The sequence below is a fragment of the Bos javanicus genome, chromosome 22 (genome assembly GCF_032452875.1).
Source record: "Bos javanicus breed banteng chromosome 22, ARS-OSU_banteng_1.0, whole genome shotgun sequence".
Classification (NCBI taxonomy): Eukaryota; Metazoa; Chordata; class Mammalia; order Artiodactyla; family Bovidae; genus Bos; species Bos javanicus.
The window spans coordinates 59033350-59053074 of record NC_083889.1 but is presented as its reverse complement, the minus strand read 5'-3'; the positions used below and the strand labels follow the sequence as shown (position 1 = coordinate 59053074).

General features: G+C 53.9%; 1 protein-coding gene across 4 annotated transcripts in view; it reads left to right on the top strand.

Annotated features, from left to right (window-relative positions):
* CFAP92 (cilia and flagella associated protein 92 (putative)) overlaps nucleotides 1-19725 on the top strand; it is a 39368-nt gene that overhangs the window by 14934 nt on the left and 4709 nt on the right. For 3 of the 4 annotated variants that reach the window (XM_061397256.1, XM_061397257.1, XM_061397258.1), the window contains exons 8-13: nucleotides 980-1101; nucleotides 4770-4916; nucleotides 10506-10690; nucleotides 11617-12515; nucleotides 14715-14909; nucleotides 15651-15942. In XM_061397256.1, the coding sequence (XP_061253240.1) occupies nucleotides 980-1101; nucleotides 4770-4916; nucleotides 10506-10690; nucleotides 11617-12515; nucleotides 14715-14909; nucleotides 15651-15942 (1840 nt within the window). The remainder of the gene's footprint in view (nucleotides 1-979; nucleotides 1102-4769; nucleotides 4917-10505; nucleotides 10691-11616; nucleotides 12516-14714; nucleotides 14910-15650; nucleotides 15943-19725) is intronic. The other variant, XM_061397259.1, reaches the window with a different exon arrangement.

Below are 19725 nucleotides of genomic sequence, written 5' to 3'. Positions count from 1 at the left end.
TATTACCCTCAGCTTCGTCACTCTCCATCTCCATTCGGCATCACCATCTCCGTTTTCTCCATAAAGGGACTTCGCGGCTAAGTGGTTGGCACAAAGTTATAAAACTAGAATCCTTGGGAGGCTTGGGGCGTTGGTAAAGCCAGGATCCCAGCCCATACCACTGGACAGCTGAGTCCACTGTGTCTCCTTTCGGAGGGCAGTTGCTCTCGGACCTGCTGAAGCCTAAGGGGGAAACCAGAGAAGGGGACTTCTCAGACGCTGTGGGGACCAGGGGGCGAAGGGAGATCCGCCTCGAGACTTGGGGGGATGGCATGGGAAGGACCCAGAGAACTGTCATTAAACAAAAGGTTGTATTGAAGCCCGGAGAGTCACAACACGGCATCAGTTTCTTCTGTTCAGCACAGTGACTCAGAACACATCATTTGAAAATGTTGGTTAAAAGTGTTTTTTGCAGGAATTTATAGATTTATTTGGAGAGAATTGACATTTTTACATTATGAAGTTCCCCCATCCATGATCATGGTATATCTTTTCACCTAATTCTGTTCCTCCTTTATGGCTTTTAATAGGGTTACCTTTTTTTTTTTTTTCCTGTAGATGTTGTGGGTAATTCCTGTAAGTGAATTCCTAGATATTTTAGAGTTTTCAGTTGATTTTATTTTAATCAATAATATATTTTTAATCATTATAATTGATAGTGCAAGGTTGTCTGCAGAGTAGCAGCCTCATCATTAGTGGGACTTTGTTAGGGGTGGGAGTCTCAGGGCCACCCAAGGCTTGCTGACCTACAATCTGCATTTTTTCAGTGACATTCCCTGGTGACTCAAATGCACGTTGAAATTTGAAGAGGCAGTGCTTTAAAGGAAGGCAGTGTCATCTTTTTGAGAATCTACTCACGTTCAATCCAGTAGATAGATTCTCAGCTCCGATCCCTAGTTTGTCTCACTTCCCTATATTTTTCTCTTTGTGCATTTTCTAGATGGGGTGATTCCAAACCGGTTTCTTCTTTGGGAGGGGCAACCACGACGGAGGCGAAGGAGCTAATTGAGAAGCCATCACTTAGCAGCTTGACAAACTTGTTAGAGAAGCAGAAATTTCAGAGTAAGTCAGGGTGGGATTTTGGGACTTTGTAGTGTGACTGGGCCTGAAAGAGAATTATGAAATGTTTCAGATTCAGAATTCTTCGATAAGGTTCCCATGTTAATCAAAAGTGAAAAATACTCGGTGCAGCTTTTGACTGGCCCAGCCTGTCTCGCCGCTGGGCCGTCCACCATCCTTTGCCGCCGGCGTTTCTGGGCTCCTGTCCATGGTGTTCTGTGTATGTGCTTAGTGGCTTGGTCGTGTCTGGTTCTGCGGCCCCAGGGACTGCAGCCGCCAGGCTCCTCTGTCCACGGGATCCTCCAGGCGAGAATACTGGAGTGGGTGGCCATGCCCTCCTCCAGGGGATCTTCCCAACCCAGCGATGAAGCCCAGCTCTTCCACATTGCAAGCAGATTCTTAACCATCTCAGTCACCAGGGAATGGGGGACATGAAAATCTGTAATACTGACCAGAGACGTCCAGAAAGTTAATTACACCTCCGTGTGATCAGTGCTGTGTAGGGTAGGTATGTGGGCTGCGGCGTGTGTGGAGACACCCTTTGGAAGCTGAGAAGGTGCGGGCTTCTTAGGGTGGAACCAGGGAAACTGCATCCCAGGTCCCAGGAGCCGCTCTTGGAAGCGTGTATCTGAGAGTCAGGCTCCCAGCGAGGATCCTTGGATCCCTGAGTCCACCTCCTCCTCCTTGGCTTACATTTCCTCACCAGGTTTTCAGCAAACTGTTGAGTCTCCAGGGTCCTACAGCGAGCACACAGGACACTTGCCCCCTGTTCCCATCCGCTCGGCTGTAACTGCAGCAGAGCATCTCCTTAACCCATCCCTGGGTCGGGAACATCCCTGGTGGAGGGAATGACAACTCACTCCACTGTTCTTGCCTGGAGAATCCCCACGGACAGAGGAGCCTGGGGGCTACAGTCCATGGGGTCACAAAGAGTCAGACATGCCAGGGCAGCCCTGAACCTGCCTCTTTTCCTGTGATGTATTTGTGTCAATACATGCTATTTCAAATCCTAAAAGATGATGCTGTTAAACTGCTGCACTCAATATGCCAGCAAATTTGGAAAACTCAGCAGTGACCACAGGACTGGAAAAGGTCAGTTTTCATTCCAATCCCAAAGAAAGGCAATGCCAAAGAATGCTCAAACTACCACACAATTGTACTACCGCACAATTGTACTCATCTCACACGCTAGTAAAGTAATGCTCAAAATTCTCCAAGCCAGGCTTCAACAGTATATGAACCGTGAACTTTCAGATGGTCAAACTGGATTTAGAAAAGGCAAAGGAACCAGAGATCAAATTGCCAACATCCATTGGATCATCAAAAAAGCAAGAGAGTTCCAGAAAAACATCTGCTTTATTGACTTCACCAAAGCCTTTGACTGTATGGATCACAACAAACTGTAGAAAATTCTTCAAGAGATGGGAATACCAGACCACCTTTCCTGCCTTCTGAGAAATCTGTATGCAGGTCAAGAAGCAACAGTTAGAACTGGACATGGAACAACAGACTGGTTCCAAATTGGGAAAGGAGTTCGTCAAGGCTGTATACTGTCACCCTGCTTATTTAACTTCTGTGTAGAGTACATCATGTGAAATGCCGGGCTGAATGAAGCACAAGCTGGAATCAAGATTGCTGGGAGAAATATCAATAACCTCAGATATGTAGATGACACCACCCTTATGGCAGAAAGCGAAGAAGAACTAAAAAGCCTCTTGATGAAAGTGAAAGAGGAGAGTGAAAAAGTTGGCTTAAAACTCAACATTCACAAAACTAAGATCATGGCATCTGGTCCCATCACTTCATGGGTAGATGGGGAAACAATGGAAACAGTGAGAGACTTTATTTCCTTGGGCTCCAAAATCACTGCAGATGGTGACTGCAGCTGTAAAATTAAAAGACGCTTGCTCCTTGGAAGAAAAGCTATGACCAACCTAGACAGCTTATCAGAGATATTACTTTGCCAACAAAGGTCCGTCTAGTCGAAGCTATGGTTTTTCCAGTAGTCATGTATGGATGTGAGAGTTGGATCATAAAGAAAGCTGAGCGCCTAAGAATTGATGCTTTTGAACTGTGGTGTTGGAGAAGACTCTTGAGGGTCCCTTGGACAGCAAGGAGATCCAACCAGTCAGTCCTAAAGAAAATCAGTCCTAAATATTCATTGGAAGAACTGATGGTGAAGCTGAAACTCCAGTCCTTTGGCCACCTGATACAAAGAACTGACTCATTGGAAAAGACCCTGATGCTCAGAAAGATTGAAGGCAGGAGAAAAAGGGGACGGCAGAGGATGGGGTGGTTGGATGGCATCACCGACTCTATGGATGTGAGTTTTGGTAGGCTCCGGGAGTTGGTGATGGACAGGGAGGCCTGGCATGCTGCAGTCCATGGGGTTGCAAAGAGTCAGACACGACTGAGAAACTAAACTGACTGACTGATGCCAGTCCGGCCTCTTCGCCCCCTCCTGGCCTCGCTGAGAGCCATCTGTTGGTCACCACTTTCGTATTGCTGCCAGCGGCGGTGACCGTCCTTGCTGGGGCTCCAGCACACGCAGGAGGCTCTGGGCGCCTGCCCTGTGGGTTCCTGGGTGTAGGACATGCTCGCTGGTCCGTCGGGAGATGCTGCTGGCGTAGTCCTGGTTGTACCTCCTTGCCCTCCTGACGGCAGCACCGAGAATTGCCACTTCTCCTCTGCGTCACCCTCACTTGGCAGGTCAGGGCCCAGTTCCTGATCCGCGGGGTCGGGAGCATCTGGGAGTCCTCGCCTTATCAGTGTGTCTTCATTTATGCTCTTCTGTTGCGTTGAAATGATTTTTCCTATTGATCCCAGGCCTTACTTTTTAGGGTCTTTTGAATGATTCTGCATAGTTTGCGCACTGGAAGCGCCACAGGCTGGGCTGTGTCTCCCTGTTTCCCACACGGGGGCTGTCTTGTCACGCGCAGCGGGCGTTCACCTGTTCCTCCCCAGTTCCTACCCAGGGGAACAGTCTAGAAACCTGTGCTTATCCAGACGGCAGTCTAGTCTCCCGAGTATCCTTCTAATCATTGTGAAGTTTTTCCACCTTCAGTCTGCAGCTCATTGTGCATATGGCAGGAGGTGCCCGGTGGTTTAATTTGCCTCCACACGGACAGTCCGTGTCCTCAGTCACGCACCGATGGGAAGCGCGCCCTTGGGCCCCTGGCGCGCCCCACTTTGTGTGCCTGTTCCTGGGCGTTTGCCCAGCACGGTCGGTCCCGTTGGTCTTTCCGCCACGGAACCAGTAGCTTGCGGTTTTAGTCGCCCGGCGCCTGCGTTCTGTCGTCTGAGCTGGGTTCTTGGCTGAGCCTCTCATGGACATTTCCCTTCTCTCTTCGACAGACAGGGGGATTGAGGCTCAGATTAGTCACGGCGTTTGCCCCATAGGAGGCAAGGAACTGGTTCTGGAACTGTGATGGCTCAGCTCCAGGGCCCAGCTGTCAGCCCTGCGCCATGGTTAAGGGCCAACGTGGAGGAGAACTTGGGTGTTTTCTGTGGCTGGTGTCGGCACGGCAGGCTCTGGGCAGCGGTGGGTGGGGGGACCAGGACACCCCCTCATTTCCTCCTGCTCTCCACAGGTGGACGCCGCTGGGGTGGGGCAAGAGCCTCTGACTCCAGGGAGCCCTCCCTGACGCTCTTCCCTTCCTCTGATCTCACAGCTAAGCGGAAAGAGTCAGATGGCAGGAGAAAGTCGCAGAGGAGGAGGAGGACATCTCACTGGGAGGACGGCACAGATATGCGGCTGGCGGGCCCTGCAAAGCATGGCAGCTTTTCCATCCAGCTGGAGGTCCTGCCGCTCCTGGCAGGTAGGCGCCCGGAGTCCCGGCAGGCGGGCTATGACGGGACGCCGCGGGGACCGCGCCCCCACCTGGCGCCACCTCCACACCCCGGGGGTGAGCGGCCTCACTGTTGAGGGCGGGACACGGAGGCACAGAGAGGCCACACGCGTCATCTGGGATCCCACAGCGAGCAAGCGAACCCAGGATTCCAACCCAGGTCTGATCGCAAAGTCCAAGCAAACGTGAGGGTAACAGACGGCCCGGGTTTGTTTGCTGAAGCGCTGCTTTGTACGAATGCTGCTCCTAAGACATCCAGTACAGGAAATGGGGACAGGTAAGCAGCGTTGATGTCCTGCCACCGGCGTCTCAGGACCGACTCTGACCCAGTGAACTGGTGGTGCTGGTGCTGGGGGAATAGGGCGTGGTTCTCATCATCTCTGTTTTTTCGGTGTCAAACAGCTTCCCTGAGGACACACAGCTTAGGGGCAGAACAAGGGTTTGAGTCTTTTGCTTTGCAAGATCCATCCCAATTTATAAACTAGGTTTGATTGAAAATAAATAGATATTCTGTCCATGTGTTTAAATGATGGAAAAAAATAGCTGATTGAGTAAAATTATCTGACTTTGTCTTAAAAAGGTAACGTGGAGGGAATCCTTGTTTCAGAGAAAGGAATCCTAGACTTACTTCACTCTGCGTTTTTTGACCATCAGGGTGAACTAGCCGTCTTCTGGGTGATCTGAAGAGGAAGCTTAGGAAGACTCAGAGGGTCACTCTCCAGGTTCAGGAATGCTGGGAAAATTCTTGTTCCCATAGGCACTTGGGTTGATGTTGATATGTTCTGAGGAAACACTCTTAACTTTTCAGTCTGTACTTTCAGACAGATTTTTGAAGATCAGTTCCACCCAAAGTGAGTTTTCAGGGACTCTTCGTGCACTGCCTGAGCCCTGTCCAGAAGGACTGTGCCTCCATGCAGCCGCCCCGAGACCCCGCCTGGGGCAGCGTCCTGGGTTCACGCTGCTTCATGAACCGCTGCTGCTCCAGGTGGGTGGGCCCCAGGGACGTGCCCGGCCGGCTCCTGACTGCAGTGAGGGGAGGGGGACGCCCGACTGAAGACACGCCTGCTGGAGGGGCGTGTCTGGCAGGCCAGCCGAGAGGTGCCTGGGCTCCCCTCCCCGTAAGCTCTGCCGTGATGGCTGTGACTGCAGGAGTGACGCACCGACTGTGGTTCTGGCTCAGCTGCTTCCCTGCGGGCTGCCTGCTTTCTCTGAGCCTCAGTGTCCTCATCTGTGAAATGGGGACAGTGACTCCCTTCCCCCCAGGGGTCTAGAAAGGATCATAAAAGATGCTGTGTGTGAACGGCTCTGCAGGGAGCCCTGCACACAGCGGGATCAGACAGGCTGCTGGTGAGGAGGCTGCTCCTTTGCCAGGACGGCTGCTGATGGGGCAGCTGCACACAAGGTGCCTCCAGCAAGGCAAGCAGAGACCCCTGCCCCCCGGCACTAACACCACGGTCTGTGGCCACAAACTGCAGATGGCTGTGGCTCATCAAGCTAACTGTAGGCTGCTTTTCCCATAAAATATAATAGCATGAGATTGATGCTTTTGATCTGTGGTGTGGAGAAGACTCTCAAGAGTCCCTTAGATGGCAAGGAGATCCAACCTGTCCATCCTAAAGGAAATCAGTCCTGAATATTCACTGGAGGGACTGATGCTGAAGCTGAAACTCCAATACTTTGGCCACCTGATGCGAAGAACTGGCTCACTGGAAAAGACCCTGATGCTGGGAAAGATTGAGGGCAGGAGGAGAAGGGGATGACAGAGGATGAGATGGTTGGATCGCGTCACTGACTTGATGGACATGAGTTTGAGCACGCTCCAGGAGTTGGTGATGGACAGGGAGGCCTGGTGTGCTGCAGTCCACGGGGTCGCAGAGATTTGGATGTGACTGAACGAGTGAAAAACAACACATTCCCAAACTAGCACGATCATGTTCGGTCATCTTCAATTTCTGGTTAGGCCACAGGCATTGAGCACCTTGGTGGTGAGCGAAGCTTCCGTGTCTGGAGTGGGCTCTTCCTTTTACCCACAGTGGAGCGACCACACGCGCCACGCAGGAGTGGTGTGGACACTGGCCCCGCTGCTCTTCGGCTGGAGTCCTCGGATGATCCCTCGACACGGCTGACCCTGTCAAGCTGAAGTGCAGTGGCTGTCCGCGCACTGGCCTGCTGGGGGCCACTCGCTCTTGCCGTGTTCCCTCTGTGAGACGGCGGCTGTCACCTCCGGCGCTTCTGCCCCGGGGATACGTGGCGCTGTGTGAAGCATGTTTGGGGCTCACAGGTGGGAGTGGGAGGCTGTGAACTTGCCACGATGCACAGAATGGTCCCCACGACAGAGAACCACTTGTCCCCAAGCGTCAGTAGTGCTGAGGTTGAGCCGCTGCCCAGGATCCTGGCTGACACCGCCTGAAACGTCTGAATGCGGCTTTGAGTAGGTATTTGCATTGGAGATGAAAAGCAGGGAGAGATTAGAAAGCCTTCCTCAGCGTTCAGTGCAAACAATGGAATGGGAAAGACTAGAGATTTGTCAAGAAAATTAGAGATACTAAGGGAATATTTCATGCAAAGATGAGCACAGTACAGAAATGGTATGGACCTAACAGAAGCAGAAGATACTAAGAAGAGGTGGCGAGAATACACAGAAGAACCGCACAAAAAAGGTCTTCACGACCCAGATAACCACGATGCTGTGATCACTCACCTAGAGCCAGACATCCTGGAGTGAAAAGTCAAGTGGGCCTTAGGAAGCATCACTACGAACAAAGATAGTGGAGGTGATGGAATTCCAGTTGAGCAATTTCAAATCCTAAAAGATGATGCTGTGAAAGTGCTGCACTCAATATGCCAGCAAATTTGGGAAAACTCAGCAGTGGCCACAGGACTGGAAAAGGTCAGTTTTCATTCCAATCCCAAAGAAAGGCAACGCCAAAGAAAGGCAATGCCAAAGAATGCTCAAACTACGGCACAATTGCACTCATCTCACACGCTAGTAGAGCAATGCTCAAAGTTCTCCAAGCCAGGCTTCAGCAATACGTGAACCGTGAACTTCGAGATGTTCAAGCTGGTTTTAGAAAAGGTGGGGGAACCAGAGATCAAATTGCCAACATCCGTTGGATCATTGAAAAAGCAAGAGAGTTCCAGAAAAACATCTACTTTTGCTTTCTTGATCACGCCAAAACCTTTGACTGTGTGGATCACAACAAACTGTGGAAAATTCTTCAAGAGATGGGAACACTAGACCACGCAACCTGCCTCTTGAGAAATCTGTATGCAGGTCAAGAAGCAACAGTTGGAAATGGACATGGAACTACAGACTGGTTCCAAATCGGCAAAGAAGTACATCAAGACTGTATATTGTCATCCTGCTTATTTAACTTATATGCAGAGTACATCATGAGAAACGCTGGGCTGGATGAAGCACAAGCTGGAATCAAGATTGCCAGGAGAAATATCAATAACTTCAGATATGCAGATGGCACCACCCTTATGGCAAAAAATGAAGAACTAAAGAGCCTCTTGATGAAAGTGAAAGAGAGGGAGAAAAAGTTGGCTTAAAACTCAGCAGTCAGAAAATGGAGATCATGGCATCTCGTCCCATCACTTCATGGCAAATAGATGGGGAAACAATGGAAACAGTGAGAGACTTTATTTCCTTGGGCTCCAAAATCACTGCAGATGGTGACTGCAGTCATGAAATTAAAAGACGCTTGATCCTTGGAAGAAAAGCTGTGACAAACCTAGGCAGCATATTCAAAAGCAGAGACATTACTTTGCCAACAAAGGTCCGTCTAGTCAAGGCTGTGGTTTTTCCAGTTGTCATGTATGGATGTGAGAGTTGGACTATTAAGAAAGTTGAGCGCTAAAGAATTGATGCTTTTGAACTGTGGTGTTAGAGAAACTCTTGAGAGTCCCTTGGACTGCAAGGAAATCCAACCAGTCCATCCTAAATGAAATCAGTCCTGAATGTTCATTGGAAGGACTGATGCTGAAGCTGAAACTCTAATACTTTAGCCACCTGATTCGAACAACTGACTCATTGGAAAGGACCCTGATGCTGGGCAAGATTGAAGGCAGGAGGAGAAGGGGACGACAGTGGTTGGATGGCATCACTGATGCAATGCACATCTGAGTTTGAGCAAACTCCGGGAGTTGGTGATGGACAGGGAGGCCTGGCATGCTGCGGTCCATGGAGTTGCAAAGAGTTGGACACGGCTGAGCGACTGAACTGAGCTGAACTTGCATTGCTGTTGCTGCTGCTAAGTTGCGTCAGTCGTGTCCGACTCTGTGTGACCCCATAGACGGCAGCCCACCAGGCTCCCCCATCCCTGGGATTCTCCAGGCAAGAACACTGGAGTGGGTTGCCATTTCCTTCTCCAACGCATGAAAGTGAAAAGTGAAAGTGAAGTTGCTCAGTCATGTCTGACTCTTAGCAACCCCATGGACTGCAGCCCACCAGGCTCCTCCATCCATGGGATTTTCCAGGCAAGAGGACTGGAGTGGGGTGCCATGAACTTGCACTGGAGAGTCCTAAACTGGGCCGTCTTCTATGAAAAGGCTGACGAAGTCCTAGAACACAGGTCATAATCAGCGATGGCCTTAAGTGGTTGGTCTGTTGCAGAGAGTCACAAGGGTGCAGGGAGGGGTCCTCTAGGAGGTGCCCGTGGCCCCCGCAGACATACCCAGTCTGTGCCCAGGACTTGTTCTGGAAGCAGCTGCTCTCTTTGAGTGCGAGTGCCCTAAACATATGCTTACCAGCATCGTGAACAGAAGCAAATCGGTCTTTTTGTGCACGGACCCTATGCTAGCAGAGCCCACGAGTCCGTCACCTTCCTGCACGTAAGGCGTCGTCATCCTCTTCACCCTGAGACGGGCGGGATCTGTGCCCCTCTTGCACACGAGGATATGGAGCCTCAAAGAGCGTGTGACTGCTTGTAGGTCACACGGCGACTAACAGATCTAGGGTTTGAAACTAAGCAGGCCCCTCTGCTTGCAGAGCTGGGGCTTAGCTTTTTTTTTTTTTTGCCTTCCCCAGTATGCCTCCTCCCGCTGAGATGTATGGGCCCCTTTTAGGAGAAAAGTGTCCTCCAGCCAGTGTGCCCTGCAGCAGGCCAGGTCCTGCGTCCTTTCTGCAGTCACACTGCTGCAAAACCGCAACGACTGAGCCCACACGCCGCAACTACTGACGGCCGTGCACCCAGAGCCCCTGCTCTGTGACGAGAGAAGCCGGGGCACCGCGACCAGGGAGTAGCCCCCGCTCAGCTGCAAGCAGGAAAAAACCCACACGGCCGTGAAGACCCAGCACCCAGCCCAGCCAAAAATAAAGAAACGAGAGCGTTTTTAACAAGGCACACACTTAAATCCTCTTCGGGAACCTGTGAGGCCTCAGTGGAGAAAGGGGTGCAGACATGGTGCCTGTGGGCGTTCCCCAGTTGTGACCGGTATCTCGGGTTTTCCTCCTCGAGGTCTGACTTTGTCTTCGGAGCTCCGGTTCCCCGGCCCCTCTGGCCTGGTCTCAGGGCTGTCTTTGGGAATTGGCTTGCCCTGTCTGTCTGTCCTCAGGATGGCAGTCTGTCGTGAGCCACAGCAGCGGGAGGTCGGCCAACATCTTAGATTGTTTCTTGACGCTGAAAACTGAGGTTCCCCTCATGACAGAAGAGCAGAAGCAGGATCTGAACCCCATGACCATAAAGATCAAGTGCGTTTCTTCCCTCCCGTCGCAGCCCGTGCCCATCAGGGAACTAGAGGTGAGCGCGAACTGGGCTGGCTGGGGTCGGAGCAGCCCTTCCCGGCCTTCCGCCCCTCACCTGCCGTCCCCCGTCCCCGGGGCCCCGGTGACAAGTACCCTCGTCGGCCCTGTCTCAGCACTTAGGGTCACTCAGCCAGGCCCGGAGGATGTCAGGTTCCTGGGGCCAGGAGTCCCCCAGCCTGAGGTCTCTCAGTGCGAATTCTCTGAGGCCAGGGTTGGAAGTTGGAAGTGGATTTCTCCAGAAAGTCTTCATTATTTCTTCTGGGTACCAGCGAAGCCATACCAACCCACCCAGGATTATTGTCAAATACTTTCAGCATCGGCTTTATTTCAGGAAAATAAACAGTGCCCTGGTAGCAGCGGTGTGTGTTCGGACCACACGCTGTGCAAACGGGCAGCTTCTGATGCTGGAGTCTTAGCGCACGCAAGCTTCCCTGTCTCCGTGTGGACACAGGCCTGCACCTGCCAGGCCTCTTACACCCAGCCCCCAGTTCTGTGTGGGCGCTCTGTATGCTCAGGGTGACCCGTGCCAGCCCCCCGACCTGCCTGTCTGGGACACACGGGTTCCCTGTCCTGAAGGCCTCTGCTGTCCGCCTTCTCCGTGCCTGGCCCCTGCACGTGAGGAGGCACGGGGCCTGTCCGCGTGGCACTGGCCATCCCGGGGATGGTGGGGGGACCTCGGGGCTTGCTGAGCCCTCCCAGCCGCCAGGTTGGGGCCCTGCACATGGCCCTGGGTCCTCGCAGTGGCCTGAAGAGCGGGCTCCGTCCTTGGGGCTTGTGGATGATGAACCGAAGACCACAGGGGCTGTCGGTTGTGGGGGGCGGGGGGCGATGAGCCCGGTGCTGATCTGAGCCGCTGGGCGGGGGCTGCCTGGAGGGCAGGGGGATGGGGACAGGGGGTGACCCCCGGCGCTGCCGCCGCAGCGGCTGTGCAGCCCCGTGTACTGCAGGTACCAGTTCCACACGGCCCCGGTGCACCGCACGGAGGGCCAGCCGCACGGGACCCACGTGTACTTCCAGGACGTCAACGTCATCTTCCTAGGGGCCATGCACCCCAGCGACCTGAGGGAGTACCTGGAGGGGCCCCCCATGGTGGTAGAAGTGCACGACCGGGACCGCAAGTCCGAGGGCAGTTCCCGCAAGCCCACCCTGTTTGGGGAGGACCCCCTGGACGCGCACCTCAACCTCCAGGCCCTCATCTCCCCCAGAGACACGGAGAGCAACCCCTTTGAGACCCAGGAGAAGATGTGGGACCCGCATGGCGTGGCCCAGGTCAGCTTTGCCGACCTCCTCCTCGGCCACAAGTACCTGAACCTGGCCGCCCCTGTGCACAGCTGCGAGCCCTGGGCCGCCCCCCTGGGCCACGGCCGCAGGAGCAGGCGCGCGGCAGGGCCCCGGGGCCCCAGGGACGGCGTGCCGCATGGGCTGATGCCGCCGGGGGACTACCTGGAGGCCAGCTGCCTGCTGAAGCTGCGTGTGGATGTGGCGGTGCCTCTGCGCGGTGGGCTGGGCGGCGCCGACCCCGCGCTTTCCCGGTTCGGCCGCGTGGTCTTCGTGTTCGAGTCCAGGCGGCTCTCCCTGCTGCACAGCCTCCTGCAGGACGTCACCATGATCAACGCCAGGGCCCTGGCCCTGGACTCCTACCCGCTGGAGGACATTCAACAGATCCTGTCCGCCTTCAAGATCCGGGTGAAGACCCAGGAGCAGCCCGACCTGGACGTGCTCACCGGCGTCCACCTGCTGGACGGGAAGGTCCACTTCCTCATCCTGGAGGGCCTGGCCGACCACGGCCTCCAGCGGCTGTGGGCCCGTCACCAGAGCCGGTACGTGGGCCGCCTGTCAGGCTGGTGGAGGGCGCGTTCGATGTCAAGCTCAGGTTCAGTGTTGCCGCTGGTGGAAGGCGTCCGTGGATTCAGGGTCGTGTGTGTGTGTGTGTGTGTGTGTGAGGCCCAGTCGCATCTGAGTCTTTGTGACCCCATGGACTGTAGCCCACTAGGCTCCTCTGTGGCATTCTGCAGGCAAGAATACTGGAGTGGGTTGCCATTCCCTTCTCCGGGGGATCTTCCCCACTCAGGGATCAAACCCACATCTCTCAAATCTCCTGCATTGGCAGGTGGGTTCTTTACCACTGAGCCACCAGGGGAGTGATGGACCCTTTACGATTGAACTAGACTGCAGTAGTCTCTTCTTACTCAGATTTCACCACAACAATCTTTTGGTGGTTCATTTCGGTTTTCAGATTCAAATTTCACGTACGTGAAAGCATGGCGTGTGCGTCTTTGTCTGACTCACATCACAAAGCACAAGATGGGCCCATCCGTCTGGGAGCTCATGGCCGAATCTTGTCCTCTTTCGTGGCTTCGTAATACTCTGGCGTATCTATAGGTCACACCTTTATCCTTTCATCTGTTGACGGGCACTTACAACAGCCACACCTGGGCTGCTGTGAATTGGGGTGCATATATATTTTGAAAGTATCGTTTTCATTTTCTTTGGCTAAATATCCAGGAGTGGAATTGCTGGATCATCTCGGAGTTGGAGCCTCCATGCTGTCTTCCTCAGTGGTCAGCACACCCAGGCTCCCCTTTTCCGCATCCTCGCCGACGCTTTGTTTTTCATCTTTGTGATGATAGCCATTCTGATGGGCGTGAGGGGCTACCTTGTGGTTTTGAGTTACATCTTCCTAATAACTAGTAATATTGAACGTATTTTCCTGTGCCTGGTGGCCACGTGTGTATCTTCTTTGGAAAAATGCCTCTTCGTGTGCTGTGTCCAGGTTTTAATTGGGTTGTCTGGTTTTCTGACATGCAGTGGCGTGGTTCTTCATATATTGGATGTTAATATCGGATATAACACTGGGTATTAACCCCTCATCAGACACATACTTTGCAAGTGTTCTCCCCCATCAGTAGGTTGCCTTTATGTTTCGTTGCTGGTTTCCCTTCCTGTGCAAAAGCTTGGAAGTTTGATTAGGTCCCATTTGCTTTACTTTTGCTTCTGTTTCCCTTGCCTGAGTGTGTGTCTGTGTTTAATCCCTCAGTCGTGTCCAACTCTTTGTGACCCTATGGACTGTACCCCACCAGGCGCCTCTGTCCATGGGATTCTCCAGGCACGAAAACTGGAGTGGGTTGCTATTCCCTTCTCCAGGGGAATCTTCCTGACCCAGGGATGAAACCCGGGTCTCCTGCATTGTAGGCAGATTCTTTACTCTCTGAGCCACCAGGGAAGATAGACCAAAAAAAATATTTCTAGGACCAGTGTCAAAGAGGTTACTGTTCTCCTAATAGTTTTATGGTTTCAGGTCTGGTATTTAGATCTGTGATCAATTTTGGGTTTATTTTGTATATGGTGTGAGAAAATGTTCTCATTTTATTTTTTAACATGTAGCTGCACAGTTTTCCCAGCACCACTTATTGAAGATAGTCTTTTCCTCATTATATATTCTTGCCTTTGTTGTAGAAGAAAAATCTATTTTTAAGAAGCTAAATTGTAAAGCTTTCAGATAAGATAGGAAGACGTATTCATGATCTCTGAATAAAGACTTCTTAAATAAGACAGAGGTATTAGAATAAAGGATAACAATGACATCTTTGGCTATATTAAAATGAGTAACTTCTCTTCATCCAAAGACACTATAAAAAGAAGCCACAAAGTGAGAAAAAGTATTTGCAATGTATGGAGCTGGTGCTCTTGAGTGTGTAGAAATGCCTGTGAATGAATAAGCAAACAATAAGACGTCCCAGTGGAAGAATGGGCAACCAGCAAAGGGGCACCACCCCCCACAGCCCGGCACACAGACCCTTGCGGCGGCGGCGCAGGCTGCCTCTAGTCTCCCCGGGTTCGAGGAGGTGGAGGACCTTGAACGCAGCAACACGGCGGGGACAGGGGGCGCGAGGGGCGGGGAGGACGCAGGGCTAGGGGCCGGGGGTGGGCGCTGGGACCCAGCCGTCGGGTTCGCCGCGTTTTCCGCGCCAGCATCCCTGGCAGAGGCAGGAGCCGGCTGGCGCGCTCTCGCCTTGCAGGGTCCCGCGGGCGGAACAGGGTCCCTTCAAGGCGCTCTACAACTCGCAGCTGCGCTTCCGCCGGCGCCTCTACGCCGACCTGGAGACGGTCCTGTACCGCGTGCGGCTGTTCCGGCCGCTGGCGCAGCTGGTGCAGCAAGCGGCGCTCTACGTGCGCAGAGCGGTCCCGCCGCAGGTGTTCCAGGCGCTGAGCAGGTGCGGGCGGCTGCGCGGCCGGGCTTCCCCAGCGTCCCCGGGCTCGGGAGTCAGCCGGCCCTAAAGGAGGGAGAGGGCCGGGCAACACGGGGGCGGCCCCGTGCCCCTGTTGGGGCGCCGTCCTTCTAGCTGCGCTGACACGGGCTCTGTACCTAGTGCCCTTCCCCTGGCAAGAAGGAGCCCTGAGCCCCACACCCCTTTGGCCAGCCTACTGAGGACCTTCCACGCACAGTGGGGCGGGGGTTGATGCAAAGTAGGCAATAAGGCCACCTAAACCGAAGAGCAATGGCACCCCACTCCAGCACTCTTGCCTGGAAAATCCCATGGACGGAGGAGCCTCGTAGGCTGCAGTCCATGGAGTCGCTAAGAGTTGGACACGACTGAGCCACTTCACTTTCACTTTTATGCATTGGAGAAGGAAATGGCAACCCACTCCAGTGTGCTTGCCTGGAGAATCCCAGGGATGGGGAGCCTGGTGGGCTCCCATCTATGGGGTCACACAGAGTCGGACACGGCTGAAGCGACTTAGCAGCAGCAGCAGAACCGAAGAGAGAAGTGGAGCGGCACGTGGACGGGTAGCTGGGAGGCCTGGGAAGGAGGGCACAGTGGACAGAATCTGACACCTCGTGCGTGCGCTGTGTGACCTGGGGTCAGCTCTCCGGCCTCCTCTGCTAAGATGGGGGTGCTCAGATCTGCAGTGCCAGGTGAGTGAGGCTGAGCAGGGGCACTTCTGCTTTCCAGGATCTACTGCATCTGCCGTTACAGCTCCAGGCTCAGGGAGGTGATCATGGGAGACCTGCTGCCCTCCTCGGCCATGATCAAGGAGCTGAGCCAGGAGTTTGGGATGCCCATGTCCCAGGGAGACCTCACAGAGCAGAAGCTGCTAGCCGTGGCCCCTGCCCCAAGTCTCGAGGACTTGCGGAGCCGGAAGTCCACCCTGGCGTCAGAGATCCACTCCCACCAGGAGAAGTACCTGCGGTGGCGGAGCAATGTGATCCTGAAGAGCAGGGACCAGAAGGCGAGCCTGGTTCAGGTGGGCGCTCCCCCGCTGGCTGCGAGCCTTCCTGGGCCGGGGCCGCGTGGCAGGCTGCGAGGGACAGCCAGCCTCTGGCCTGTGTGGATTCTCCTGCCCAGCGACCCCAGGCCAGGCAGTGCTCGGTGAAGGGCACAGCCATGCCAGGTTGCACATTTCCTCCTTCCTTCTGGCCCTGGCAGAGCTCATCCTTCCTCAAAGGGGGAAAGAAACACTCTAAGCTGTTTCTTTTCCTTTGGCTCCTGAGTTCACCATAGAGAAAGAACTGTGTGTGTGTGTGTGTGTGTGTGTGTGTGTAATACCTCGCTTAAGCTGCCAAGGTCATGTCTAAGCAACACAGGAGATAAAGTAATCTGTGTTAGAAAACGCGAGTAGACAGGAAGAGAACGGGAGATCGGGACGCTGGTGAGGAGATGGAGAGACAGGTGCGTGTGGTCTGATGGTCAAGGCCTCCCTTGGTAAGCGGTACCAACCAAAGGGGCTTAAAGCCCACTACCGTCTGTGATGCCTTCAGCTCCGCGTGGGCCTCTGGTCTGTGTGGGCAGAGCCACTGCCCTGGCCCTGCCCCTCCTCTGGTGAAAAACATCTTTCAGAAGTTTGTAGCTTTTATATCCATGAGCTCTTTATGAAAAGCAACAAGGAGGTTGTTTCTTTACACTGGTGTTCACCTTCTTCAGTTCAGTTCAGTTGCTCAGTCGTGTCCGACTCTTCGAGACCCCATGAATCGCAGCACGCCGGGCCTCCCTGTCCATCACCAACTCCCGGAGTTCACTCAGACTCATGTTCACCTCTTAGCTTTTCCCAAAAGAAACACTTCTTGGGTTATTTACCAACCTACTTTTACTGTTTACCTAATTCGCTAGTTCAATTTTTTACTTTTTATGTTTTAAAACATTTTCCCTATTTGTTTTTTAATGTCTTAGGAATTGCTACTTTAAAATACTTTTAGATATCTATTCATATTAAGATCACGAATTGAAGCCCAACCATTAATTTTTCCTATTTATACTAAGAGGTAACTAATATTAAAATCCACAAAATCCACTCATTGTCAGTGCACTTAGATCAAATCCTAGGTTTCTCAGCAGTTTTCTGGGCGTGCAGAGCCACCGCATCAGGTTAGGAATCTCCCGCTGTCACAGGAGCCTTCTCATGTCTGCTGCGGTCGGACGCCGTTAGCGCTGCAGCGCCCCAGTCCTGCCAAGGGAGTCCGGGCTGGACAGGTTCCAGGGACGGACTGCCAGCCGGGGCCAGAGAGGTCAGAGGGAGTAAACTAAGCACGACTCTTCCTTCTTTCCTTTAAGTTCACGCTGTTGCTATGTGGTAGTCCGATCCATTTGAAAAATAATGCTTGTTGTCAGTGTGAAACCACCTGCTTTAGTTAGGATGTATACGTACAGTACAGCTATTCTCCTGGGACTCTTTAGCTATAGGGGTTATTTCGGGACAAGAATAGTTCCCTGTGCTGAACTTCAGCTCCTTGATCCTGGATTATCTATTAGAAATGCAGATTTCTCTGTATATGTTAATCTTCAGCTCCGAATTCACATTGGCCACTCAAGGTGCCCTTTTGAAACTCTGTGTTAGAAAGCTGGGAGTTTCTGCTTACTGAATGAGTCATTTTGATCTCTCTTTCCATTTTGCTAGAATGGAAATCATATGCTACGCCTGGCTGACTTGACATACCATATGATCCTTCAAGGTCCAGCCCTATGGCTACCAGTGGCATAATCAAATACTTTCAGAGGCGGGTTTTTATGGCTGAGTAATCAATCGGTCCATCCTCTGGAGGGACCACGTGTGGTTTATGCGTTCATCGGTCGGCGGAGACTTGTACCTGTGTCTTGGCTGTTGTAAGCAGCGCCGTGGTGAATGCTGGGGTGCCTCTGTCGAGTTCAAACTGGACAGTTTTCTCGGGATCCAGGCCAGGTGTGGGCATGTCAGATCCCAGGTATAGCCCGTCCCAATAGGTTGGTTTTTTTTCCCCCCTTTCTTCCTTGCAGGGGTCTGGGGAGCCTGTCCCTGGCCAGTGTGCATTCCCGTGATGGCCTCGGGGGTGGGGGCCGTGCCTGCAGCCCCGTCCGCGTGTATTGCTCTTGCGGACCTGTGAGGCTGGGCCATGGGGACTGCTGGCATTTGGCTTCTCATCATTGTTTTGAGTGGCATGCCTGCCGGCATGAAGGATGCTCAGCTGCTTTTCCTGTGCTGGAGGTATGCAGACTTTTTTCTTTTTTTCCCGTTTTCCTTCCCTCCAAGAGTGGTGTGAGGGAACCGGCCCTGTGGCCCGCGGCTTCCTGAAAGCGGGCTGTGTTCAGATGGCTGCCAGGCCCCGCTCCCTGCCCCCCACCGGCCTTGTGAATGCGGGGTGCCAGGAAGCGCTGGTTGTCCAGCTGCAGCTCCAGGAAGTGTCCACAGGATGGCAGCACCTTCCCTTGCCCGCCTCGGGTGCCCTGGGCAAAGCGATGCCTCAGGGCAGGTGGGCTTCCAGAGCTGTGCCTTCCACAGGGGTGTGCCCGAGCCAACACCCCCGGGCGTGCATCTCCCCGCTTCTTCCCTGTCAAGCCCTGCACTCCAGACTCACCCCAGGCGGGGCCGCAGTAGCCCAGCTGAGGAGGGAAGCTGCAGTGGGGAACCCCAGCCCCCGGACGCGGAAGGCCACGTGAGTCCTCGAGGCCTTGACACGCCGCTCGGGGACTCTGGTGCCAGGCAGAGGCTCCCTCCCGGGCCGTCGGGCGGTGCGGACCCCCACCCGAGGATGGGCTTCGCGGCCGAGTCGGGGAGGCCGGAGGGACAAAAGGAGGCATGGTTTCCCTCCCCCTCGTCGAATGTGATGTCGGTGCCCCTGGAGCCAGCGTGACCGGCAGTGTTGTGCCTGTGGTCAGCGTGCAGTGGCTGGATCAGGGAGGGCACCTGCACGCAGGCTGTCTAGTCTGTTTATTTTATGGATGGGTTTGGGACAGGGCAGCGTGCCGAGCCATCAGGTAGGAGGAAGGAGGTCATTTTTGTGCAGTAATGGTTACAGATTTCTGTGTCTAGGTTAGACGAAGGAAGGAAGGAAGGCACTGACAACATGTACTTTTTCACTTTTTTATTTCATCCCTTTCAGAGTCCTGTGGGGTCTGGGGCTCGCGCGAACCCTTGGGTGGGGGGGTGGGGCAGAGGGGATGCAGAGCCGCCAAGGGTCAGATCAGCACTTCACCCCCCTCCTCCTGGGGCAGTAAAGGTATCAGGGACTGAGAAGCCGAGGGCTCCGGAGAGACGGCCTTGCACAGCCCCCAGCCCCACACCGGGGCCAGAGCAGCTGGGCTCAGGGCTCAGGCTCCCCGTGTCATCCTATCCCCGCCCTTACACTCCGTACACTGAGGCCCCCTGCCTTGGAGTCAAACCTAGCCTTTCCTGGAGAGGGTCGGACACCAGTCTTCCTCACTTCCTTCCCTTCGTGTGAGATGAACCCACTGGCCATGTCTGTGCGGTCAGCACATCGCCGAGTTCAGGGCTGGAAGGTCCCCTTAGGTCCTCTGTTCACCAGAGGATGGGCTGAGGTCAGGATCGCCCCACACTGTGGGCATTTCCTGCGGTGGCCTGGCTTCTGGCAGCTTGGTTCTGTGGTGCCCGTGGCCTCACCTGTGTTTCTGGAATCCGCTGCAGCTCCTGGGCGCGCCCTGATGCCCTGAGGCAGCCATCATGAACCCTCTTTTGGAAAAGCCCTGGATACTCCTCCGTGGCCGTCACTTATTTCACACCCCCGCCCCCTCGCAGCCTTCATTTACACACGCTCATCTT